The following is a 26,045-nucleotide window of genomic DNA, read 5'->3' as shown; positions in this document are numbered from 1 at the left end:
ATTTTAATCAGTGGTAAATAGACTTATTTCTGTGCATTATGCAGGTGCCAGCTCATGAAGTGTGAGTTTGCATATGGGGAATTAAAGCCCCCTGGCTAACACAGAAACTGAAATAAAGTGGCAGTTAGAGCAATTTCATCCTGTAAGTGTTCTGGACAAGGGATATAATGAAGAAAGATGACCTATTAAAAATGCATCCAGAAGGAACAGTATATAAACAAGAATAACTCTAATGCAAAAGTGCAAAATTCCCTGTGTTCAGAAGCTCTGGAAATGGAAATCCAAGTCAGGCCTGCAAATAGGGCTGGGTTTGTTTTCTCTCCATGACTCACGTCTCCCATGGACTGGACGGTATCAGACACCTACAGAATACATCTGTGTGGCTGCAGGCTGGGCCAGGACTCCTCCACTTTGCAGGCCTGACCTATTTGTTGCTCCCTGAGTTATTGGGGGCAACCTTAGGATCATAAATCAAAAAATTTTATGAAAATAAAAACTCCTGTATACATTTCAGAAAAGAAAAAAGTTAAAAGGAAAAGATTCATAATGCAAGATAACTAGTTTTTTAAAGTAAAAGGGTTATGCTGTATGTTTTCAATTTTGAACCATCATCTTGATATGTTTAGGGGTTTAATTTATGGAACAATCAAGCAATCTTTATATTTAACATTAAATACCTGAATATTATAAATCACCTTAGACGAACATTTATGGGAGAGTTTCAGTGCAACTTCAGAACAACTTGTCACTTTTATTGTGTAGCAATGATTTGTAAAAAATGATATGCTAAGTAATCCTAGAGTATAATTTAGGAACACAAAAACAACTGTCAGGAAACAGGCAGAGACTGCGTCTAATGAAATCTTTACAGCTGAAGTAATAAGTATTAAATTAATCAACACAGTCTAATTGAAGCTCTATTTGTAACATTTTTATTAGACTTGTTATTAATGAACCTTTAAATGCTACCACTAACTTGAGCTCTATGTTAAATTTAAATAATGAACCATTGTTCACACACACAAAAGAACAAACAGGGCTTTAATAGCCCTTTGTCTCCACAGGGTTTTTACTCTTCTGTAGAGCTAAGATACAGATTTGGCTCTTTCTCTCAGCAGTTATTTACATGGTGGGCAAGATAACATCTTTAAGGCTGCTAAAATGATCTGAAATATCTGAAGTAAAATCTTTAAGGAAGTAAAAAGGCAGCAGTCAGGCCTGGGAATTCAAGAAGTTTGGTTGACTAAAAAGATGATGTTTTAAATCTAATGTGTTTAGTATGGTCTAATATTAAACCTTGCACTCACTTACGCCCCTGGCTTGGTTTGGGATGGAAGCGACTTACCTGAACATGTCTCCCAAGCCCTTCAGCATCCCCTTCTTGGCTTTTATCTTGTCCTTTTCCTTATCTCTTTCTTTTTTCTTCTCTTTTCCTATTTTATCTTTTCTCCTATCAGTCTTGTCACCTCTCTCTTGGTTTCCATTCATTTGTCTCTCCAGAGAATGTGAAGGCTGGTCACTGGCTGTAGATACAGATTCTCTCCCTGATCTTGAACTTTCTTCTGTGTCTTCTTCCACTTGGAAGATAAAAGGGGAAAAAAATCAATACGGTATAGAGTAGTAACCAAGGAATAAAAATAAAGGGGCTAAAATATATGTGGGACTTTCGCTTTCACACATTTTCTATGATAGTAAGGTCCTGACATCCACATAAATTGTACTGTAGTGACCTCTGAGCAGTATTCGAACAGAAAATGTGATGGAGACGGTACAGTGTATATTTCTATGCGGAGACAATGTGGAATAGTAAACAAGAAGAAATTACATGGCCAGATACTGATTTATTCTGATAATGTCATCCTTGACCATAGGCTGGGAGGTGGGGAAAACTGGGAGGTTCTCATCACACAGCTTAGACCCCAGACTCTTAGGTACTACTGAAAAAGAAATGGCAGGTAAAAAATGGAGTCACTTTTTCTGAGCCCCAGCTCAACAAACTAGGAATTGACTTCTAATTTAATAACCACTTCAGTCTCTGCCAGGAACAAAATTTTAATCTGACAATTGGGAATGACCTATTCAGTACCAGACTATTTGTTTACTCGACCCCTGCCATCCACCAAAAGAAGGTGACTTTGCCCAAAACAGTTCTTTGCTAGCAACTTCCTCGTTTCATCTCTTTTGCTTATGAAAATCTTTTACTTTGTACAGCTCTTCAGAGCTCCTTTTATCTACTTGATAAAAGCTTGTTAATTTTTGAATTATTGAATAAGGCCAATAAGATCTTAAACATTTGTTCAGGGAGGCAGGAGTGACAGTACAGTGTGTAGGGCACTTGCCTTGCACACAGCTACCATGTTAAATCCCTGGCACTCTACATGGTCCCCTGAGCCTGCCAGAAATGATCCCTATGAGAGAGAGCCAGGAGTAAGCCTAGGAGCACCACTTGGTGTGGCCCAAAATCAAAACAAAACAAGATTTGCTCAGTTAAGGAGGAATCGCAATACTGAAGTTGCCCTCATAGGACTAGCACATGGGCTAGTTTCAAACAAGGATGAATAAAAGTAAAATTAAAATATTTTTTAATTTGTTCGAGGGGAGGGAAGACTTGTCAGTTGAGCTTTTTTTAAAGTCTTATATTTCCAAAATGAAAACAGTCAGTGCCTCCGCACATGTGCCCTTCACCTCCACCAGCAAAAAAGATGTACCTAGTGATAATAATATTCCATTCTTGAATAGTACTTAGTAGGCACATGGTTAAAGAGCACTTGAATACTCCAAACTCCTTGCAGCTGGATGAATGAGAAGTGACTAGGATAGATTTTGAAATACCAAAAGAACTTCAAGAACATTGTTTTAAACTTTGTTTTTCTTGAGGGACGAGGTGTCTGAGCCACACCACTGCACAGTGGTCAGGGGCCACACTTGGCTGTGCTCAGGAGTGGCCCTTGGTGGTGCCCAAGGGGCCATATATAGTATCAGGGACTGAAGAAAGGTCAGCCACATGCAAAATAAGTACCTGACCCGCTGTATCTCTCTGGTTTAAATAGTTTCTTTTTGTTTAAGCAATTTTTTTTATTGAACTAACATTGCAACAAAACATAATTTTCAGGCACGCATTATTAAAAACTAATGTGCGCATGCTACACTGAGTTCAATACTGAGTAAGAAGTATAGATGCCTTTAATAACACCCATTTTCATAAACCTTTTCTGAAATGGGTTGTAAGAATGTCCGTCAAATGTCAGAATTATTGCGGAGGGGCAGAGAGCCAGTACAGAAGGTAAGTTGCATACGACTAAATCTGTTTTAATCCCTGCCACTGAATATGGATTCCTGAGCACTGTCAGGGTCACTCCTGAGGACAGAGCCAGGAATGGCCCCTGAAAGATACAGCAAACCCTCCCCAGGCCTAAAAGAAATTATTGGGCCTTCAGGTTACTCCTTGAATTCTTTAACTCAACCAAAAAAGTTTCATAAATCAGTGTTTTTGAGCTTCTGACAGAACCAAATAGAAGAGCCAGGTCTGTTCCCAATATTTCACAAAGATCTGACCTCTAAATCAAGGTAATATATCTTCAAATAGAATTCAGTCTTGATTCAACCAGCAAGGGAGACTTGAATTGGCAATACACAGTACCAAGAGAACAAGATCAGTTAAAAGATTCTCAGGCTCTAGTGTTCTGCTATTAAAACCTCACAAATATAAGAAGAGACAATCAAATGGTCATATGCCCAAAGCTAAGGAAATCAGCTTATTTTTTTAATGCCAGAAAGCATAACAGCATAAAAAAAAAGATGTGTAGAGTCTTTGTGTGTTTTTGTGTAAAAGAAACGTGAGCCAACACAGCAGCAGGTTACTCCATAGGCAGAATCAACAAGTGAAAAGATCACCAGGCATAAACCTGGAAGGAATTTTGGAGGTCACTGAGACCAATTCCTACCATTTCTAGCTGAGGAAAAATAAATATTGTGTGTGTGTGTGTGTGTGTGTGTGTGTGTGTGTGTGTGTGTGTGTGTGTTTGAGGGGGTGAGGGAGCACAAACAATCAGTCTAGGCACTTTCTGCTATAATATCCTTGTAGTTCAGCAAAACCTTCATGCCTTTCTTTGATCAACTCTGTGACTGCTCAATTCCATGCTTCATACAGCATATATTTGAGTAATCTATCATCCAGTCATTACACAGTCAGCCCGGAAGATAATTCCAACAGTGGTATTGCTTTTCAAAAACCTATTGTCAATTCTGTGTAGTTTAACATTGCTGCTTATGCCTCCTATTGATGAACTCATTCAAGAAGTTAGAGCAAATGTGCGCAAATGTGCTAGGAATGTTTTGCAACCATGTTAATGATTTTAGGAGGGTTGGTCTTTCTTTGTACTCGTTACCTAATTGTGAGTCATTCTCCTCTGCCACAGGACCAAGTCAATACATAAATAGGAGTTGTGCAGGTTTGTTACAGGAAGCTAATTACAAGCTTCAAATGTGTATTCTGCTATGAAAATCCATAACCTTACAAATAAATGCTGAGTTAAGGCTGCATATTTGTGTGTGTGTATGGTTTCACAGAAAGAATATGCTGACCTACTGACCCAAGGGCCTGCTACTTATGCACAGCCTTTCAAATGAGAGCTTCCCAAGAAAATCAAACTACAACTTACCCAGTTGTAGTCTAAACATGGCTGTGCTCTATCGAATTTCTTCATTAAACCTTTTGGAAATGGGTGTGGCCTCAACTTTGAGAAAATTTACCAAATCCTTATCAAATGATTCCCAAAAGGAGGTCTGTTGGTAAACTCAAACTAGACATATAGACGCTAGTTAGTGAAATCCCCCATGTACTAAACTTCTTTTACTCATACTCTCAGAACTCTTTGTACAAATTGTTGTTACTGCAATTCTTGTACCTGATATTGCAAGTCTCATCTATAAGATTGCAAATCTATCTCCTGTTCTCCAAGCTTCTAAAATGAGAACTGATGGCAGAATACAACTGGTCATAAGTGATTTGTTTAAATGAAAGTCTGCTGCTAAACCTGATTCATGATTTTATCCCAATAACGCCCCACCCATATTTAAGTATAACTACTCATACTTGAAAACAATATCTACTTTTCTCCAATAAGTCCTGTCAAAGCTAGCCACACCCCAACAATAATACCATTGGAAAGGTCCATTTAATTTGGTTTAGCTATAATTGGTTTGGGACATACTTTATGCTACTATTGTTAGTGTTATATGTATCATCTAATGGATTTCACAACGTTCTACAATGCCTGAACTATAAACAAAAAAACGAGCTCAATAAATGTAAATGACTTAGACTTCCACAGCAACCATTATCATAAATCATGAATGGAAGTATCAGTAGCAATTCTGCTAGTTTTCTGCCTAATAGTTTTGGCAGAGGTACAAGGGGCATATGTCTGCTCTTGGCTTGGTAACAGAATAAAGGCAGTGCCTTCATGACTAACTATATGCTGATGTCATATTTTTTTGCCAATTCTTTTCATTTTCACAATAATTTTTTTTGGTGTATGTAGTACAACTTCCTTTCTAAATGTAATGAAACAGAAAATTAGTATTAAATCATTGACTAACTGAGTTTCTTAACTTCATTTCATAAACTTAAAAATCCTAGTTCAATATCCTGCTTCGAGCAAATGGACTGTTTAAAGTGAGAATTGGAGAATTCTTTATGTTATTCTGAACATTCTAATTTTGATAATATATTATCAACAGAAACTCTTCTAGAGGCATACTGATTTAACTAATCCCTTTGAATGCCAACTAATTAAAAATATTTAGCAATATGGGCTTCATATGTATAAACATAAGATGTTCTTTTAGAGAATTACATTCTATATGATCCGACTCAAATTTGACAGAGAAAGATAATAATCCTTCACTTATCCTATCCACCTGCAGAAAGACTATTATTTTTAAAAGATTTTATCTCATTTATACTAAGGAAATACAAAAATATTAATATAAACAATTTTTTATGAAAGAAAAGTACCAGCAATATATTGATAGTAAATGGCTTGATCTAGTATGTATATATAGTAAATTACAATACAAGAAATACTCTGGACTCACATTTATGTGATTTATGACTTTGCATACTATATAAACTTACATGTATTCCTTTTTAATTTTGCTAATCTTCAGATTATCTGCTTTTTCTTTGCATAGAGCCTACACAAAGAAAGATGATCTCGCAAACATAAATTTCTATTTCTGACGTACATTTCTGCTTTAACCTGCTTTATGTATTGAATTATTGGCAACATTACAAAGTGATTACCTTTACAGACAGATTCCTTCAAGTTTCTGTTTTTAAAGGAGATATAACATGAAGCTGCTTATTTCCCTTTAATGCAGCATAGTCATTCTGCAATTAAGATATACCTAATTACCATGTTTTCAACAGATGCAAATGCAGCTCAATTAAAATTCGAGCCCATGTTACAAATTAAGCTACTAAATTCTGCAAGGTTATCATGTTAGGACTGGGTCACCAAGAAGTTGGAAAAGATTAGGGAGTTATGTGTCAATGATTACGAAGAAAATGACTTTTGACTTTAATTGAAACAAAGTTCTGCAGCTGCTGCCATAAACACATGCTTCATCCAGCTATTGCAAACACTCTATTGTCAAAGATGACTTGAAGTCACGTGGTCAGAGTATTCCCCCATTCACCACTGAGAAGCCCATTACTGTTGATAATGAAATGATCCCTACTGGTTCCTCAAGCAAGTCCCATTTCTTTCTTCTTACTAATGGAAAGCTGACTGTGTTTTAAAAATGCAATCTAGTTTCAAGTGGTAAATTCGTTAAGTTTACACCACCTTATGGATGACAAGCTTCTCTTGATTTGTTAGCCCAGGGTTAAAAACCCAAGAATGGCCCCTATCAGACTGAATGGAAATGCTTAGGGAGATGACTTACTCCCTTCTGTTAGACAGGAATGGAAAAATGGAAAGCACGAGTCTGGCAGTCACCCCCAGAATAAGCTAGATTGTGGCTAGTGGGGCAGAAGGGGCACAAAGATGTTGGGTCTCTGATAATACCACTAGGCTATAAACCATTGATCCTGAAAATTGTCCAAATCTAAGTTCAGCTATGTAAGACAACTTATTTCCATAATTTTCAGTTGGTCTGAGTTGGATTCTCTGGTAAATGCAGCTGAAAGCATCCTAAGAGTACGCTGTATAATCAAATTTTAGAGCAACTGTGAGTATCTACAGTGTGACACAAGGGTAAGATTTAGTAGCTAATAGTATTTTATACAGCCTCGACAATTTTACTAGATCTAAATGATTTGTTCAGACTTATTACTAGAGTTAAATGAATTGTTTGGTAGGAATAAATAGAAACACATAAAACGATGGTCTTTTTTTTTTTTTTCTTTTTTGGGTCATGCCCAGTGATGCATAAGGGTTACTCCTCGCTCATGCACTCAGGAATCACTCCTGGCAGTGCCAAGGGGACCATATGGAACACTGAGAATCGAACCTGGGTTGGCTGCGTGCAAGGTAAATGCTCTACCCGATGTTCTATCACTCCAGGCCCCAAACGAGAGTCTTATACTAAGTTCCTCCCCAGCTGGAGGAAGACTAAACAGCAGTCCCATTTGAAGGCACAATCCAAAGAAGCAAGGTTTAACATTTGTAGAGTGAATGACAAAATGATGAAAATGAGTGGTCATTTTAAAAGCTATCCCTATTGCTCACCATTTTTAATGAGTGATCCTAGGTATTAGATATACCCAATGACAGCAACGCATATTCAGTTTGGGAAGGGAGGATAGAAGGAGGGTGGTGTCCACCACTGGGTCAGGTGCTAGAATGATAGTGGCTGGGAATGCAGGGTTGCTCAGATGTCCTTGCTGTGTTAAGGACCCCAAAATTCCTTTGGTGGTGCTTGAGAGCCACCAGGGACACACCCAGTGGTGTTCATTGGCCTCAGGGCTACAGTCAGTGATGTTCAGGGGCCATTTCGTTCCATGCATACAAGGAATGCATCCCAACTTTTATACTACCTCCTTGTCTCATATTCTCAAGTCTAAGGATTAAACATTAACATTATATACCTAATATTATATGTATTACACATTCTCTAGAGCTATATGTGCTTATAACCAAACTTGCTAAAATAGGAGTAAACTAGGACAGAAAATAGTAATGGGAAATTTCACTAAACTCAGTAAATCCACTAACCACTACCAATTTATATGGATTCATATTAGGTTTAAAAAAAACAATGTCACAAAAATAAGAGGGGACATGCCTGCCAGACTACAAAGTCCTGTGCAGGAATCAAGAACTTTGGGAAAGCAAATATTATTTTTGTTTCTTATTTTAGTTGACTATTTTGACTTTGGATAAAGAAAAAAGAAGTAGAAAATGAACAGCTAGTGATACAGATGGTGTCGAATAACAGGATTTGCTTTTCTGGTCTCTGACTTTTAACATTAGAATGATGAATGCTTGGCAATAGAAAAACAGCTTTTTCTGAACACACACACTCACACACATAAAGCAACAAAAAAGCCACCCCCTCCCCACAAAGCTGGCACAAAACATGAAAAATTAGGAAGCTTTTATACTAAAATGTGTGATGGGAATTATAACTGATGATGAAGAACCAAGTATATGATCCAAGTGGGAGAAAAAGACACTTAGGAATCAATCAGATGTATTTATCAGAGCTGTTCTACAAGGGACTTCAGTAACTGAAGAAAGTTCATTAAGTTGATCCCTGAGACACTTGATTTTAAAACTACATTGATTTCATTAAAAAATAAAATCTCCTCTTAGCCTATATTGGGATGTTGAGAGGGTGGAGAAACAAAAACAGCAAGATCACTCTCTCATTGTTTAAGATTAAAAAAAAAAAAAAGGAAGTCCTCACATCTATTTGATATTCTAAACCCTTTAATGCATTCTTTACCTCTAAATGAAGCAGGTAAAATGCTCCTGAAAGTAATGACAGGGTATCACCTCTATTATCCCTCTCTTTCAAAAGAATGCCATTGAGAAAATACAATGAGGGTTGCACCCTTAATTTCCTGAATGCTTGAAAATATGGTTTGGTGTCCAATTGACTTTCACACTCAACTGATGGTTCACGATGGAAGTTTTTTCTGTCCAGTGCGGGAGAATATAGTGAAGCTGAAGCTTTCCTTTCAACACTCTTCTTAAATGGACTGGTTACACAAAGTGGTAACTACTGTTAGACTTACCACTAAAATGTTCATTTTAGTCAAGGAGAATGCTTGCTGTCAAATGCGGTTTTGCCAACATACAAAACAGAATTTATACTGTTAAGAAAAGAAATCCCAGGTCACTATTCTGACTCCTTAAAGTGTAAAAACAGAAACTAAAGCAAAGGACAAAAAATACAATTCTGCAAATGTGACATAATAACAAATTGGCAAGCAATGCTCTATTTTCTTCTATTTTTGAGAAATCAAATATATTGCCTTCCATATTGGGATATACAAAAATGGGCTGAATTTTAAAACATTACACTAAAAAAATTTCAAATGCATTCACTGCAGTTAATGAAGGGCTTTAAAAATCAGAGCAAAGTTAGAGTGCATAGGAAGGAGGAGGAGGAAGAAGAAATCTAATGCCTTCCTGGAGGAGGGGACTACTAAAAGGAGCAGTAACAAGATACAGTGAATATAGTGTGATCTGAGTAGGAATGCCCAGATTTGCTCAAGAGATTGTGAGTGTATTTTGTGAAGCTTACTCAGCAAATCCGGAAACAATGGGGCTTCTCAGGAGATCCTAACATTAACTCAAGATTTTTTTTTTCTTTTTGGGTCACACCCGGCAATGCACAGATATTACTCCTGGCTTTGCACTCAGGAATTACTCTCCTGGTGCTCAGGGGACCATATGGGATGCTGGGAATCGAACCTGGGTCAGCCGCGTGCAAGGCAAATGCCCTACCTGCTGTGCTATCTCTCCAGTCCCAGAGATTTTAAATACTGAGGATTTGGTTTAGATTGGACAGAAGGAGTGAAATTAGAAGATTCCACGGGAGAAAATTAAGAAAACTTGGTAATGGACTGATTCTACAGCACGATGATGATTTGAGGCTTCTGAGCCTGGAAATGCTAATGAAAGAAATCACATCATCATCATCCATCTTTATACGTGAGACGCTAAGCATGTAAACGCAGTTTCTTCCTTCTCCCTGCCATTGCCAAGCATCATTACTCACCTGGATTATTGCATTTCTTCTATACAACTGATCTTCTTATGACCAGTTTTGCTGCTTTCCACCCCATGTCTGATAGCCCATCCTCATCCCACTGACCTCAATAATCAAATTCTTTTACTTTACATTCGTCAAATGTTTTTCTGAGTTCCTTAGCATAAAAAGTAAATACTTTACACAAGGCTGTCTGTGATCCATTCTCTGCCCCTCTATTAAATCTCATCCCTCACTTTGCTCTGCCCTGCACACATCATCTCTAGCTGACTAAAGCAGTAGGGGATGGCCCCAGTCCATCTGCAGGCCATAACGCACAACCACCAAATGACCTACAGGCCCTCAAAAAGGCTGCTTCCAGAGGCCTCTATTCAGCATACATGAGCATAAAGCTGCCCCGAGGCCACAGTCGTGGATGTCCCATGCACTAGTGAGCTTTTCTGGTTACTAGGGGACTCAATTCAGCTGAAGTTTTCATAAGAGACTGGGATTTGGTGGGGGCTAGGAAGGAACATTCCATATCTGGTGGCCTTTGAAGACAGTAGCTCCCAAGCAAGCTGCCTTCTTTATTGAGAGTGTTGGCACCAATCTGGACTTGCCTATCTCTTGGTACTGTCTGAACCCAGCCTCTATGATTGACTTCACATTACAGTCTGTAAGCGCCTGGGTTATGCCCTAACAAGCATATTCCAATTGACCAAGAACTCCTCTGAGCAGACTTAATCTATCTCCCCTTTTGTTCCAGTGCTACATGGTCTGAGTGGCTAACCCACTCTTCAGTCTGAGGTGACCTGGCCACCACAATACTTTGGCCCACACTGCATTTTAAGTGGCACTTTGTCCAATGGGTTGAACCATGTCTGACCCTTCAGGAACCGACAGCCTCAATATCAGATCGAATGTCCACAGTGCATCCAGGCACATTTACATAGCTTAAGGCACTGTTAGTATAGTAGTAGGTGTTCCAATTGGGAAGTTTAATACTTTTAATAAATCTTAAGCAGAACCAAAAGGTAGGCATTCTTTAATCAGTTCATATGAATGATCCTAGTCATCAAAGAAAATAATTTTTTTTCCTAAACAGAAAGGTGTTAAGTAATAAGTGTCTGGTAATTTAATGCTTGAGCTCTGACTTTTTATTGTTATTTTGGTTTATGCCACTTGACATCTAGAAAAAGAAATGCAAGAAGCAGTTTTGGCTACTTTATATAACTTACATTTAAACCACATCCTGAAACTTTCAAAAGATTTATCAAAATGCGTTCTCGTAAGCTGAAGATAATATTTAAGTATATAAATTAGCATAAAAGGACAGGGTAAATTGTTTCTATTCCCAGCACTTTAGAGCACATTAAAAAATTTTTTTTATTGAATCACTGAGATAGTTACAAAGCTTTCATGATTGAGTTTCAGTGATACAATGGCCAGACACCTATCCCTCCACCAGTGTACATTTTCCACCACCAATGTGTCCCCAGTATCCCTCCTTCCACTTCCACCACACCCCAACCCCAGCCTCTATGGCAAGCAATTTCCTTCTTACTCTCTCTCTACTTTTGGGAATTATGGTGTACAATACAGATGCTGAGAGCCCATCATGTTTGGTCCTTAGTCTACTTTCAGCACACATCTAACATCCTGAGTGATCCCTCCAACCATCATTGACTTAATGATCCCTTCTCTATCCCAGCTTGCCAGTCAGGCTCTGCCATGCAGGCGGGATACTCTCATGGGTATTTTGCCAGGCTCTCCGAGAGGGACGGAGGAATCGAACCCGGGTCGGCCGCATGCAAGGCAAATGCCCTCCCCACTGTGCTATCTCCCCAGCCCCTCCAGAGTATTTTTTCAAAAAAGATGAACAACAAACTGATTAAAATAGGTAAATCAAAAATTAAATCTTCTACAAAGTACTCTGTCCAATCATTCATATCAAATTCATATTCTATATTATTCATATATTATTTCATAGATTGGGTTTGGCAAAAAATAAAATCAGTTTTAGACCATTTTATCTCATATATGACTTGATAAAAAGTAACTAGACTGTGAAGAATGCTGAGAGCAGAGACATGAAATATAATTTGCTATTCTTTAATTAGTTAAAAAAATTCCCATGAAAGCTACACTAGCTGATTTACTAACATAAACTTTGTCTCATCACATACAGAACAGACTGCTTATCTAAGTTATGGATATTTCAGAGCAATGCTTTGCCTTATCTCCTAATAAGAGTATATAAGAAAGTAGGCAAGCTGATCAAAAGCAAATTGTCTTTATGTTTTTAAGGCATACAGCTTTTTCACATTCAAAATTCTAAGGAGGCTATAACTTAAATCAATAGGTACAACTAATAGGTTTGTATTTAGTTTTGTTATGCTCTACCTCCTCTAATTCAACAACAAAAAAAGCTGTTAGTGAACTGATAGTGAGGTAATTTGGCAACTTTTAATTGAGGAAAACTGGGGTTCTGTATTTTTCAAAAAGAAAACAAAGCAATCTTACTCATGAATTTTCTTGGTAGCAACAGCAACTGATTTAGTAAGGGGGGCAGGGAGGACTATTGAAGCTGCGTGCTGAGAGCCAGGCTGGGGTACATAATTTGCATAGAAGAAGGAGCAGATTGTAGATGCCCTGACCTGTCAAATGCAGGTATGGCCTCAGAGATAATGGGCCCCAGAATACAAAGCTCCATCTTGATCCAGACAGACACGCACAACATGGAGAGGCCAGATGGATTAAATGAGAGACAAAAATGCTGGCTTCTGCCATCTCCGCAGGAAGAACGTAAGTGTTACCGAAGATGACAGATACCAGATACCACATGGATCCCGCCCCAGTCTCTTGGCCCCCACTGTTGTGCCCGTGCCATGATTGTGACACTGCGGAGAAGAGGGGGCCTGCGGAGCCATGGAGCACAGGCTCTGGGGCGGCGCTGGGCCAGCTGACAAGAGCAGTCAATGGGGCCTCTGCCTAGAAAAAGAGCCACGTGAGAGAAAGCAGGGGAGAGGGGCCAGAGGGGTGACTGGACAACACTGAAACCGGCCCAGCCCCAACATTTCGATGCCACAGGGCTGCAGAACTGCAGTAGGGGGTGTCCTGCGTGACCAAAAGACGCTCTGCTGTGACCAACACGTGTATTTCAGAACAGGGTTCAAAAGCAGTCCAGTATTTTCATTTCACGGGGGCTGGGCCCCGACAACACATACCCTGCTACTAGCAGGCCCCATCGCCAGAGGCTCACAGGCACCATGGTGGGTCATGCCCAGGCAGGGGCAGCACCAGATTAGAATTGGATCCCAGGAAGCCACAGTGACAGGGAATGACGGGTGGTCCCTGTTCTGAGGACACATGAGTCAGGCTTTGAAAAGCCATTGGGAAAATGAAAGAAAGTGCTTGTCATAAATCGCATTCTATCTCCAGTCACATGGAAAGGTGACAATCTAATGATCAACACCCTGAGCAGATTCATGTCTATTTTGAGAAAAGAAAAAAAAAATCCCAATCTGATGAGGTGTTGAAAGTTTAGTGCGTGAAAGCCCAGTGTTGGCCACCAAGAGGAAGGACAGGCCTCAGCTATCCTGCTGAGAACCTGCCTGTCCAGTCCACACTCCCTTTCTTCATTTAAAACGTGTGCTACTGAGGCAGGGGCTCGCTTCCTGATGTAACAAACAGGACTCCAATCAGCGAGTCCTGATTGGACAGCTCTGCCGTTAGTTACTTGGTCATACAGTCCTACAGCAGTCATGGGGAGTATTTTCCTAAGTGCATGAGCAGGATTTTAAGTTGGCAAATAAATGGGAACCAGAATCGTGGAATATTAAACCTAGAAGGAACCCCCAAAACCGTCTCAACTAGAGCTTTTAAACTGCCGAGAAACTGCAAGTTTCCCTTCCATAACATTAACATTTGGGAAGGCCCTGATATATTAAGAAATTTTAAACTCCCACAATTGGAGCAGCAAAGGGGTGTGGGCAGCAGGGAGGGCCGGAGCAGAGCCTTGGCTAAGTCTCACCTGCCCCTTCTCTGACTCGCCGCCACCACTGAGGCAGGCATGCGGAGTGCTCACACCACACACAGCGAATGTCAAGGACCGCACTGTCCAAGTCACAAACGAAGAAATCAAGGTTTCAGGCCCTTATGCGATTGTATCCAAATTCCAAATGAAATCAAGAAAGAAGAATGCAGACTAGCTTCAAGTCTAGTCTGTTTCAGTGCTCAACGCACCACACTAATACAATCTCAACAACTCAAATGTCAGGAATTACATGAAAGGCAATGCACACTGGTTGCCTTTCATCATCTCCAAAATTCAACAGGTTCCCTGAAAAAAGAATTTTTTTTTTAAATTTTGGAAAAACACAGCAGTTTGTGATAATAAGTAGACATGAAACAAATATCTTGCCCCACTGCTAAAACTTTACCTTCAGTTCACAAATTATGATTCATGTATTTACCTTTTTACTCTTGATGAAAAATAAATGGGTAGGTTTTAACATATTTACATCTTATTTTCAATTAGAAAAGGCATCTATATTTATATAGGGGCAATTCTAGATGAAACCCTGGTGACAAATTCTGGAGGTTGTCCCTAAAGAGTTAAAAACATGCCTTGAATTTGATAAGCATCCCATCCCATTGCATTTGAAATGAGTGACATATGTGAGAAAAATCACATTTTATAAGGTAATTTAAATAACATTTTAACCAGAAGAAGAAAAAAAGCTCAGAAAACCACACACTGTAGCTACTTAAAAAAAATTTTTTTTTGAGGAGCCAGGTCAGTCAAAGTACTATATCTTTTATTAACTATACATCCAGGAGAGACAGCAATAGCAAGCCGTGATAAAGATTCTACCCCAAAAAGGGCTATGCAATAAATACTGGTTAGGATGGCAAAGAACTATGGATTCTATGAGGGGGGCGAAAATCAAGAAAGTTGAAAGCACATATGACTCAGGATCTTGGATACAAGACTTGGCAGCAAAAATAAGAAATATGTTCTTTATCTGGCAAGAATAGGCTGCATATATTTGAAATTGCTAACTGGCTGGAGTGAAAAACCCATCCAGATTTAGAGAAGGATTGGGGGATGGAGGGGGGTTAGGGTTGAGGTATTGCAATCTTCTCAAGTGCTGCTTTACATGTTACATTATGGCAGAAATATGCATCTTACTATGAATATTTCTGTGTGAAACATACTTCATGGGACAGAAAAAAAATTAAAAAAAAAAGAAAACTCCAACATATAATTTCACCTATATATCCTCAAAATGTGATTTTGTTTAAAATGCTTCTTTCCAACCATAGACACTCTTAGGTATGTGTGATAAAAGTGATCCAAACTAAAAGTTAAATTGTGAATAATTTACAGTTTCTTAAATTATCTCTGCCCTTTGCTTAATTTCAAGCAGTGGCATCTTCAACTTTACTTAAGGGTTAGATGGACACAGTAACATGAGAAGTTAAAGAACTAAAACATAAATTAGTAGTTCTAAATAATATAAGATTATCAACTTTTTTTTTAATCCATTAAAGCTCTTAAGCCCTTTCTAAGAAAAAAAAAAACAATAGGTTTTCTTTTTCTTACTTCATTGGAGGGTTATTTATATACCATATTTAAATATAAGATAAGTCTCTGGCGCAGACATTTAACATTATAAACACCAGAACCTTCCCCTTAATATTCTACTACAGAAAACATATTAGTCATTCATATTAACCTTGGACTTCAACTAATCTTGATTTTAAATATTTTACAATTTGGAAATAAACACATCTTGGGGCCAGAAAATTATTCAGTGGGTAATTTGCTTTTACATGCTGCTGAACCCCACATAGTCCGCTGAGCCTTACAGGAGTGATCCCTGAGCACAGAGCCAGGAACATTGCTAGGTGTAGCCCAAAACCAAAAGAAAGAAACACGCGTTCCTAGCTCACATCAAAGAAAGCAAGAATAATTCATAAAAACCAGGGGCCAGAGAGATAGTACAGAGGAAAGGGCACTTGACTTGTATGCACCAGGCCTGGGTTTGACCCCTGGCACCACCTAGAGTCTCCCACAATCTGCCAGGCATGATCTCTGAGCACAGAACCACGAGTAAACCCTGAGCAAACCTGGGTGTGATCCCAAAACCAGAATAAACACCCCCCCTCAAAAAACGTAAGTTCTTGAAATTAGATTATTTTATATATTCATTCACAAAATCATATTACAAGAGATTACAAGAGTCACTAAAGAGCAGTGCTTTACACACCTTTGGATTTTAAGATAAATTAAGTACTATAACATTGTTAATGTGAATTATATCAGCAATGTTTACTGAATTGAAACTGAGTATGCTATAAAATAATATTACTATATTAAATTTTCTAATTTTCAAACCATAACTGCATTTTCCAAAAATAACTGGGAGAACAATGGCACCACTTTACATTTTAGTGTATCTCTAGTATCTGGTGATGAGATTCTACCATCTATTCTATATTCAATCTATTATGGTATGACATGACTTACTGACTCTGGAAAAATTCCACTGTAAAATTGTTAGAGAAGGAAAGTAAAAAGGTAATAACATTGTTTGGTAATTGTGAAAATATCAGACCTCACAAACATCTGTGGAGGGTACTGGCAATGATCTGGGTTCCCTGGAGTTCAGTTTGAGAACTGCCACTTTATCGAGCTCTTTATTAGTACATTCTGTCAAAATTAGAAACTTACATGTCTCCATGCCCTCATCATCATCATCTACGGCAGGTTTGTCGTAAGACTTGTCAATGGCAGCTCTAAAACTCTCGTTGCATCCTCTTCCACGGATAATCCGTGGTCGTGGGCGATGGAAAGGAATATCCCCGTTTAAAGTCACCTCAGCCACTGCTGTCTGCAAACTCTCTAAGGAGCTGGACTTCTTCAGACCTAGGGAAGGTCCCACATCTCTACTGGGGGAACCTTGGAAATTTACAAAAACAAAATAATAGAATTAGTGAGGTGAGACTACATACCAGGCTATCTATCTATAAATTGTGGAAATCATTAGGGATATATTATTCATTCAATGATGTATATAAATGAAAATGGTAAAAAAAAAAGATAAAGCAATATTACTAATTTCAGTTCATTTTCAATTTGTCTATTTTCACTTGAGTGTTGGGGTTAGTGAAAATCTACCTATGTAGAGACATGAAGACAACCCACTGAAATTATGTACTGTACACCAATTATAAATAAATGAAAATATATATTAAAGTTCTTTTCATTAGGAAAACTAATGTATCAGTTTCCAATTTTGTCTCAGAAGATGAAATTTTTTGTCAAATTATTTACTCCAAGTCATGCAAATAATTTAAAATAACCAGAATAAACCAGAAGCATGCTTAAAGAACAGAAATGAGAAGACTAAGTGGAAAAAAAAGTTGAGGTGCTTGTGTTTATCTTGTTTTAAGATCTGCTTGGGTAGCTTAAAATCATTTACCAACATCAACACCTTTGTGATGGTGGGGGGTAGTCACTGTGTACAAACTGCAAATTCTAACACTATAGCAACCATGTCACTTAAACTATAAAAAAGATTGAGAAAATTATGTTTTAAAAACTTAAAATAAAATAACTTAAAATAATTTACTGTGCCAGGGAGATGGTAAAGTGGGAAAGGCACTTTCCTTGCATGAAACCAACCTGGATTCAATTCCCGATACCCCATATGGTTCTAAACCTGTCAGAAGTGATCTCTGAGTAGCAGAATCATGAGTAAGCTCTCAGCACTGACAGGTGTGGTACAAAACCAACAAATAAAAAATATGACTCCCAATACAATGTAAATCTAAACAATGACCCTCAGAAATTTCTTCATTATAGTGCAGATTCATCCAACACACAAGTGAAAAGAGCACAAGAGAATTCATGTTATTAATGTACTTAGGAATGCCTGGAACCAGGCAGAAACCCAATTTGGGGAATATTTTTGTTTTGCTTTGTGGAAGAAAAATACATAGAAACACACTACATCACGGCTCTCTTTGATGAAAAATAGAGGAAAGAAGAGAGCTAGGAAAACATATCCAGACCTGGGGGTAATACCACCTTCTTAAGGAATTAACTACAAACAAAAAGGAAGATGGTGAACAATTATCTAGAAAAATTCAGTGGAACCACAAGCAAAAATACATAGATTAAAAGTTTGGTTCTATTTCTTAAGATCTATGGCAAGAAAACCTGAGATAATATCAATAGTACCATTAGCTTTAGAAGGCAATCAGAATGGATTTCTTTAACCAAGTAAGACAACCTCATCTATCATTGCTTGGCCTGGCTTTCAGAGGTAGACAAATTTAGAATATACCAGCTTTGCAACACCACCTGGGCAACCCATGTTATAGAACTAGTTATTTTCTTACACAGATAAAAAGACAGGTATGAAAAATGGGAGTGTAAAAGAGATAGATAGTTAATCTCTACATGGGGTCATCAGCCCATATGTTGACCAATAATTAAGGAGAAGACTCGTTATCATAGAAGACAAATAGTTTTGACATAAGCTTTCCATGACTCAGTATAAAACAGAATACAAATTAAATTGCAAGTCAAAAAGAATTCATTTACATTATGTCTTTTGCCTAATTTTCACAATGGGATAATATTGTTAAGTCAGAGTAGATATGGTAAAAATGTAACAAAGTCAGAATAATGGACAGATGATCCTAATGAAGATATAATATTCCATAAATTAGTTTACTTGGGAGAAAACATAGTTGCTTAACTTTGATGCAGAATTGCAGCTATTCGATTATTTTACGAGAAAATTTCACATAAAATATTTATTTTTAGGAGAATCAATAGTACATTTTCTCTTGATAGCACTGAAACATTTGGTCTTATGGTTTAAATACTCATAAAAGCAATATAGCTAGAGAAAATAGAATTTTGCCCCATGAAACAAAATCAAAACAGGAAATTAAGGAATCAAAAATAATGGAGAAGGATCATTTGGGGACAAAACTATATACTTCCTATGATTATCATTGGGAATTTCATTTCCAAATATTATGCTCATTAATTGTCATAAATTAATGCTTTTCCTTTGGGTCTCATGAACATCAAAAGGCAGGGACCGGAGCAATATTATATGGGGTCAGGTAATTGTCTTGCACAGAGCAGACCTGGGTTTGATCCCTGGCATTCCATATGGGCCCCCATTAATTCCTGAACACAGAGCCAGGATTAAGTCCTGAGTACTGTTGGGTGTGACTCAAAGAAAAAGAATCACAAGGCAAATATTTTGTGCTCTTGTGGGTTTATAAAGAACACATATTTGTGTATATTATCTATATCTCAATAAGAATTTTATGTTTAAACACTTGGCTCTGTAGTCACAGCACTAAGACTTTCCTAACATGGCATGTGTAGGGGGCTGGAGACAAAGTAAGTGGGTAGACATTTTCCCTGCATGTAGCTGACAAGTTCAATCCTAGCCCCCATAAGGTTCCTCAAACCACCAGGAGTGATCCCCTAGTGCAGAGCAAGGGAAAAACCCTGAGCACCATCAGGTGTGACCCAAAAACAAAAACAAAATGGCATGAGCATTTATGCATATGTACATATACATATATATATATATATATTTATATATGGTATATAATTGTATATTTATCAAAATACACAAATACAGACATCTAGATAAAAGGATAAAATGCCAACTAAATCACTGTCACTGTCATCCTGTTGCTCATCGATTTGCTCGAGCGGGCACCAGTAACATCTCCATTGTGAGACTTGTTCTTAATGTTTTTGGCATATTGAATACACTATGGGTAGCTTGCCAGGCTCTGCCATGTTGGTAAAATACTCTGGGTAGCTGGCCGGACTCTCCAAGAGGGACAGAGGAATCGAACCCAGGTTGGCCGAGTGCAAGGCAAATGCCCTACCCACTGTACTATGGCTCTAGCCCCCGCCAACTAAATATGCAAACTATTTTGCAAAGTACAGCCCAGAGCTTCCTCAGTCTTTTCACTAGATAACACTCTACAGTATAACATTTTAGTTAATGAGTATTAATGGTAGATACTCAGTAAATGGGAGGGCAAGAAAGTACTGTATTGGGTATAGTTGAAAATTCATTAAAAAATTAAGCAAAAAAAAAAGCAATTTTGATTCTGTACTAGAAATTAGCAAACTGTGGTGAAATCTGAAAACTCTTATTTGAAAACACCCATGTCCATCACTTGTACATATTCTATGGCGGCTCACTGCTACTTGAGAAACTAATGCATAATTAAGAGACTGAATGTACAAGACCTACAATGTCTGGTTGTTGTCCAAAAAAAGGGTTTGGCAATTCATTCTGAACATGCCAATCACTCTATATTACTCTATATGAAGCTCTATATTACTCCTACTCTAACAAAGCAGTTTTCATGGCATGGAGTGGGAGGCAACCCTTGCAGTGCTTGAGAGATATTCTTGGCTGTGTGTTCAGGAGAAAACCCTCTCGGTGTTCAGGAAAGGAGATGTGGTGCCGGGGATCAATCCAGCATTACAAGATTTCAAGGCAGGTGCCTTACCCCCTGACTGTCTCTCCAACCTGCTAAGCAATACATGAAGACTGTTGAATAAGGGTTACTGAGACCCAGAGCACTTTAAATACAGGATTCGGATTCCCTGGTAAAGAAAAACAAATATGTCTTCATCTAAAGGGTGGGGGGGAAACATTTGCCTTTATTTAAACACATAAAAGAACATTTCTAGGGGCTGGAGCGATAGCACAGCAGGTAGGGTGTTTGCCTTGCACGCGGCCGACCTGGATTCGATTCCCAGCATCCCATATGGTTCCCCCGAGCACTGCCAGGAGTAATTTCTAAGTGTTGAGCCAGGAGTAACTCCTGTGCATTGTCGGGTGTGACCCAAAAAGGAAAAAAAAAGGAATTTCTTAAAATTTTGAATTTTTTAATGTAAATCTTTGTTATGCTAGTTTGATTATGTCACATATTCAATTATTTAATGCTTAGAAGCCCACTTCTCCTCTTGTATTTGTCTCTTCTTTCAAAAATTAAGTCTATACCTGAAATATGATGCAAGATTGGCAAACAGAAGTCAGAGGGAAAACTAAGTGACTTTTCTATTTTTCTCCTATCTATTAATACTGCTTTGACCAAAAAGAAGGGACATCTTTTGCAAGGGGGTGAAAGAAACAATTCAATTTTTAATACGAACGTCCTGTGGCTGGACTGGTGATCTATAAAAACATACCATCATAAGGCTGGCATAACCTTTGTACTAACTGGAAAATTGTAATAATTGAATAATTCAGGTTAATAGGAGAAAGAAAAATAACTAAAAATCTATTTCCTGGCTAATATGAACAAATGGAGAGAGGACTTAGTTTAGATTATTCCTATAGATTTAAAAACAATAGACCAAAGACTACTTTGGCATATGTATATTATTTTTCTGGTCCTAAGTTTCTCCAATTTAAATGGGAAAGGACAGCTTTCACATACGGGTTAAAAAAAAAAAACTTTATCAAAGATCCAGCATTTAAAAAAATTAAAAATTCATGATTGAGTTAGATCGTAAAATCTGCCTTCCCACTAAGGAAATTATTTAATGTTCTCAGTATGAATCTGAATATTATTCTTCTTCTCAAAACCATGATAAATTGGTCTTTTACTCTTAATGGTAGTGAATTGGTTAATTAAATTTCCTTATTTTATCTAATTGGCATAGTATATAAAGTGATGCTACATAACCTGAACAGAACAATTTGGTTTCCATGAACAATAAAATTACTTCTTAGAAGGACTGAATAATCTTAACTCCAAAATCTAATTACTAATTTACATATGTGAGCTATCAAATAATGTTTTTCTTTAGCCCTGTTTTAGAATTTCAATGAATTTTGTTTGATAAGATAAATAACTACTTCTTAAGACTGTGACTATAGTTAATTGCCTTGCATTTCAGTTAATTCTATGATTTATTAGATGTACTTTTTACAATCTATCTTTTACTCTACAGGATGTGAAAACTTTGACCATATCCACAATAATCTTTATATACGTATAAAAGATAAACATTTTCCAACCAGGCTAAAACTAATGACTAGTGCAGGTTAAAAAGGTGAATTAATACTAATTAGTGCTAAGTAGTGTAACTCCATCATGCTAGAGCTGGAATAATTAAAAAACTATTCCAAACATATAGTAATAAATCATAAATGCTCAATTATACACATCACATTACTTTTAATTACAGAAACTTTCCACAGAAAATAACAGAAAAAGTAAAATCTTCTTCAATGTAAAATCCAGCCCAATATAATTTATTGTGTCTATGGAATGATGTAGGCAGTCTTTTAGAAATGAGTCCGAAATACTTATGGGGTGGGGGAAGAGAGAGGCAAACCTATTAGAATATGTTCACAAGCTTAAGATAAGGAGATGTATGCATGATATAGTCTAACATAATGTCAGTAACTAGGAATTAATTCCTGCATCTGAAAAAGGATTTCAGAGTGACTAATGGTAGCAATACTTAACATTGTCATTCAGCAAAAAATATTTATATTTGTTCTATTATCCTCTAAATCAATCTTAGAGACTAATTTCTGGAAGTTAACTAGACATCAAACAAATAAATTAAGAAGTTAGGAATCTACCTCTAGAGATTATGCTTTCCAAAATTATTTTATGTGTGTGTGAAAAACATTCTAATGCCAATATAACTGAGAAAATCTTGGTTGTCCTCACATTCTTGAAGCCCTAAATTATATTTCCATTTAAAACACACTATACCGATAGATTTCTTCTAACAAAATTATTTTCTTTTCTTCTACAGCTTGATTTCCTACAATAAAAACATTCGTGCAAAACTGGAATATTTATGTTTACATGTGGTATGATTGGCAGCTCTATAATTATGATAAGCTCCTTGGATCACAGTTTCTATGGCAACAGTCTAACTGACCATTCTTACCTGCTTTCTGGTCATCCACTGTATTGAGTTTAGTCTCGTCAGCTACTGTTAAAAGGTAAATGTATAACGGTTAGCCCAGTTAGTCCCCACAGCCCAACATGCTTCAACGATTCCCAGATTTTTTCAGTTAGGTGACAATTCTTAGATAATATTTCATGCAAATGATATGAAACATCAAGCAAACATCCAAATCAATAAAAGGGGGAAAAAGCAGTGTCTCCATGCAATATGCCAGTCATTTCATTTCACAGACATGTGTGTTATTTATATGTTAGCATATCATAATTAGCCAAGACAATGCACCGCCAAATTTTTCTTTTATGCATGTGATAAATTAATGCTTTTAGTCTTAAAGTATATCAGCCACCAGAGAACAGCATAAGTTACAGTTGATTAACAAAAGGTATTTTTTAATCATTCAGTTTATAGACATAATTATTTTACTTTTTGTTGTTGTTTTTGGTGGATTTGAATTTAAAAAGAGACACTACCTGATTGGTGTTTGAACAATTATGGTTATTTTCATCCTCTCATTTGCTTTGAAATACAAATCATTGCTTCGATTAAACACCTTAATTATCAACATATAAGCATTTCAATTAAGTGAGTCTTTAAAAACAGCAATGAAAGATATGAAGTAACCAAATACTAGACATGGATTGAGATAATGGTTTCTCTCCAAAACTTTTCCTTCTGCTTTAAAAAATCTCACAATGAACCAAATACTATTTCAATGAAATTGGTTTTAAACAGCCGAAGTGTTAAAACATTTCATTTATTCAAATAAAGAGCATGAATATAGCATGATAAGCACATGTGTTTGTTTCTTTTCTCATCAGAAAACATATATATTAACATATTGCACATTATGTAAACATGCCACTTATGGGTAATATAGTTATCTCAAACTCCGAGAAAAAACTAATTTTTGCCAAATCGTCACATTTCACATTTGTTTTCTCTATTGCTCAAAGTAAACAGACATGTGTTTGAGACCATCAATTTCAATCTGAAAGCATCTAAACCTTATTTAGATAAAGATTCATGGAGATTGTACTCACTACCTAAATCCATGCTTTTTGATTTTCTCGTTTTAACGAAATCCAATTGACTGGCATCTGAAAATTGCTTTGTGCGTTTTTCTGACATACTCTGACGTCCAAATCCTTCTCGTTGAAAAGCAAGAACTGGATCAACATCTGGACTCAAAGAGCTGGTATGAAGAAAAAGACAGACATAAAGCAATTACCAAAAAGAGACATTCAATTTAGAAATGTTCATACATATCTGTGGTATGAATATATGTGGATAGATTATGCACATTTTTAATGTGTAAGTATTACATATATACACATATAAAAATATATACTCCCCAAATATTGAAAATAAATAAGAAAATATATTTATATATTATTTGTAATATATAATAAATATATATTTATATACAATGCATTTATATATCATGATATATTTATATAGCACATATAAATATATTTATCATTAATAAACTGATTGCATACGAGGCAATGATAAGATACACCATTAACTTATATTAAGTTAATTTATGCTAACTCTTCACGTGATTTCTATTTCCTCATAGTTGTGTCACTCCATTTGACAGTACACCATTATTTCCAAGTGATTATAAAAAATTAGTCTGATTATTTTTGACACTGGAAGAAATGAATGTTTGAAGAAACCTACTATAAACCAATAATGGGAACAACCGAATGAACATATTAACTGCACTGAAATAAAACATATTTCAGGGATGTGTTCTAAGTATTTTGTGTATATTTCTATTTGAAGTTTCAGAAGATTTACAAGGCATCTTTGTGACATGCAGTTTTAATGAGGAAGAGCTTTTCTATAATATTTAAATGAAAAGTATGTCTAAGACTAGATGTACTAGAGAACCTCAACACAGGGCGAGATAATCCCAGTACAGGACATGCAGAGCTGATGGATCATAACGGTAAATAACTGGTAGCAGATCACACTTCAGAGCTTTCTCAGAGGAAGTATTTGGGTATAGCCTAAGACTTTATTTGTAAAAGTGTGTAAACACTTTTTAAAAGTATACCAGTTTATAAATCATAATCCTTATCTGTTAGGCCAGTTAGGAGAATGGTTATTTACAGATAACTAAACACATTAGAATAAAGGGGGGCCTTCTCTTCTAATGGCTAAATGGTGACAGAATCCTTACGCTTTTCTGACAAAAGCAAGTTTCTTAAACCCCTATGGCTTTATACAAATTGCCATATATTTTGATAAAATGATAGTGATTTGTTTGGGATAATCATCAGAAAGTCTGTTGCAATTTACTGTCATTACATAATGTGAACTCAGAGAAAAGCTAAACCAAAAATTGTGAAAAGGAAGATATCAAGAAAGACATTTTGTTATAGAGTTAAGTGACCTGAAATGTTTTGAGTGTGTGTCTGGATATACTCAATAAGGAGTAAGTAGAGTATCAACAAGCTTACAGACTAATAAGAGAATATAAAAGCATAGATGGTAAAAAAGCCCTTTGTAAGTTCCAAACTGCTGTACTAAATAAGTTAAAATAACCTCACTAAGATGTCCTATATCAAACTGTCAAAATCAAACCATGATTATGGAACTAGGTTCTTGAAGGCGCCAGACAGGAAGAGAACAATCCTTCTCACAGTTTTTCACCAAGTACAGAACAGGACCCTAGGATAAGGCAATACAGCTGTCAAATGCAGACTATAAAGGAGGGCTCATGAAAATCCAAGGTTATAAGTCGACAGCAAGCAGTTCCTTACATTCTGCATCCTGACCATCCACCTTGCCTCACCAGGCGCCTGCCCCAAGTGCTGCAAACAGA

General features: G+C 36.9%; 1 protein-coding gene across 15 annotated transcripts in view; it reads right to left on the bottom strand.

Annotated features, from left to right (window-relative positions):
* The window catches only part of PARD3 (par-3 family cell polarity regulator), a 645,483-nt gene that overhangs the window by 209,475 nt on the left and 409,963 nt on the right, over positions 1-26,045 (bottom strand). For 8 of the 15 annotated variants that reach the window (XM_055147130.1, XM_055147131.1, XM_055147126.1 and 5 more), the window contains 4 exons: positions 24,253-24,404; positions 23,192-23,236; positions 16,946-17,173; positions 1,346-1,577 (listed from right to left, as the gene is read on the bottom strand). In XM_055147130.1, coding sequence (XP_055003105.1) covers positions 1,346-1,577; positions 16,946-17,173; positions 23,192-23,236; positions 24,253-24,404 — 657 coding nt within the window. The remainder of the gene's footprint in view (positions 1-1,345; positions 1,578-16,945; positions 17,174-23,191; positions 23,237-24,252; positions 24,405-26,045) is intronic. The other 7 variants (XM_055147132.1, XM_055147129.1, XM_055147125.1 and 4 more) reach the window with 3 other exon arrangements.

Source organism: Sorex araneus, chromosome 9 (genome assembly GCF_027595985.1).
Source record: "Sorex araneus isolate mSorAra2 chromosome 9, mSorAra2.pri, whole genome shotgun sequence".
Classification (NCBI taxonomy): Eukaryota; Metazoa; Chordata; class Mammalia; order Eulipotyphla; family Soricidae; genus Sorex; species Sorex araneus.
The sequence above is the reverse complement of the archived record's forward strand: the minus strand, read 5'-3'. Positions and strand labels throughout refer to the sequence as shown.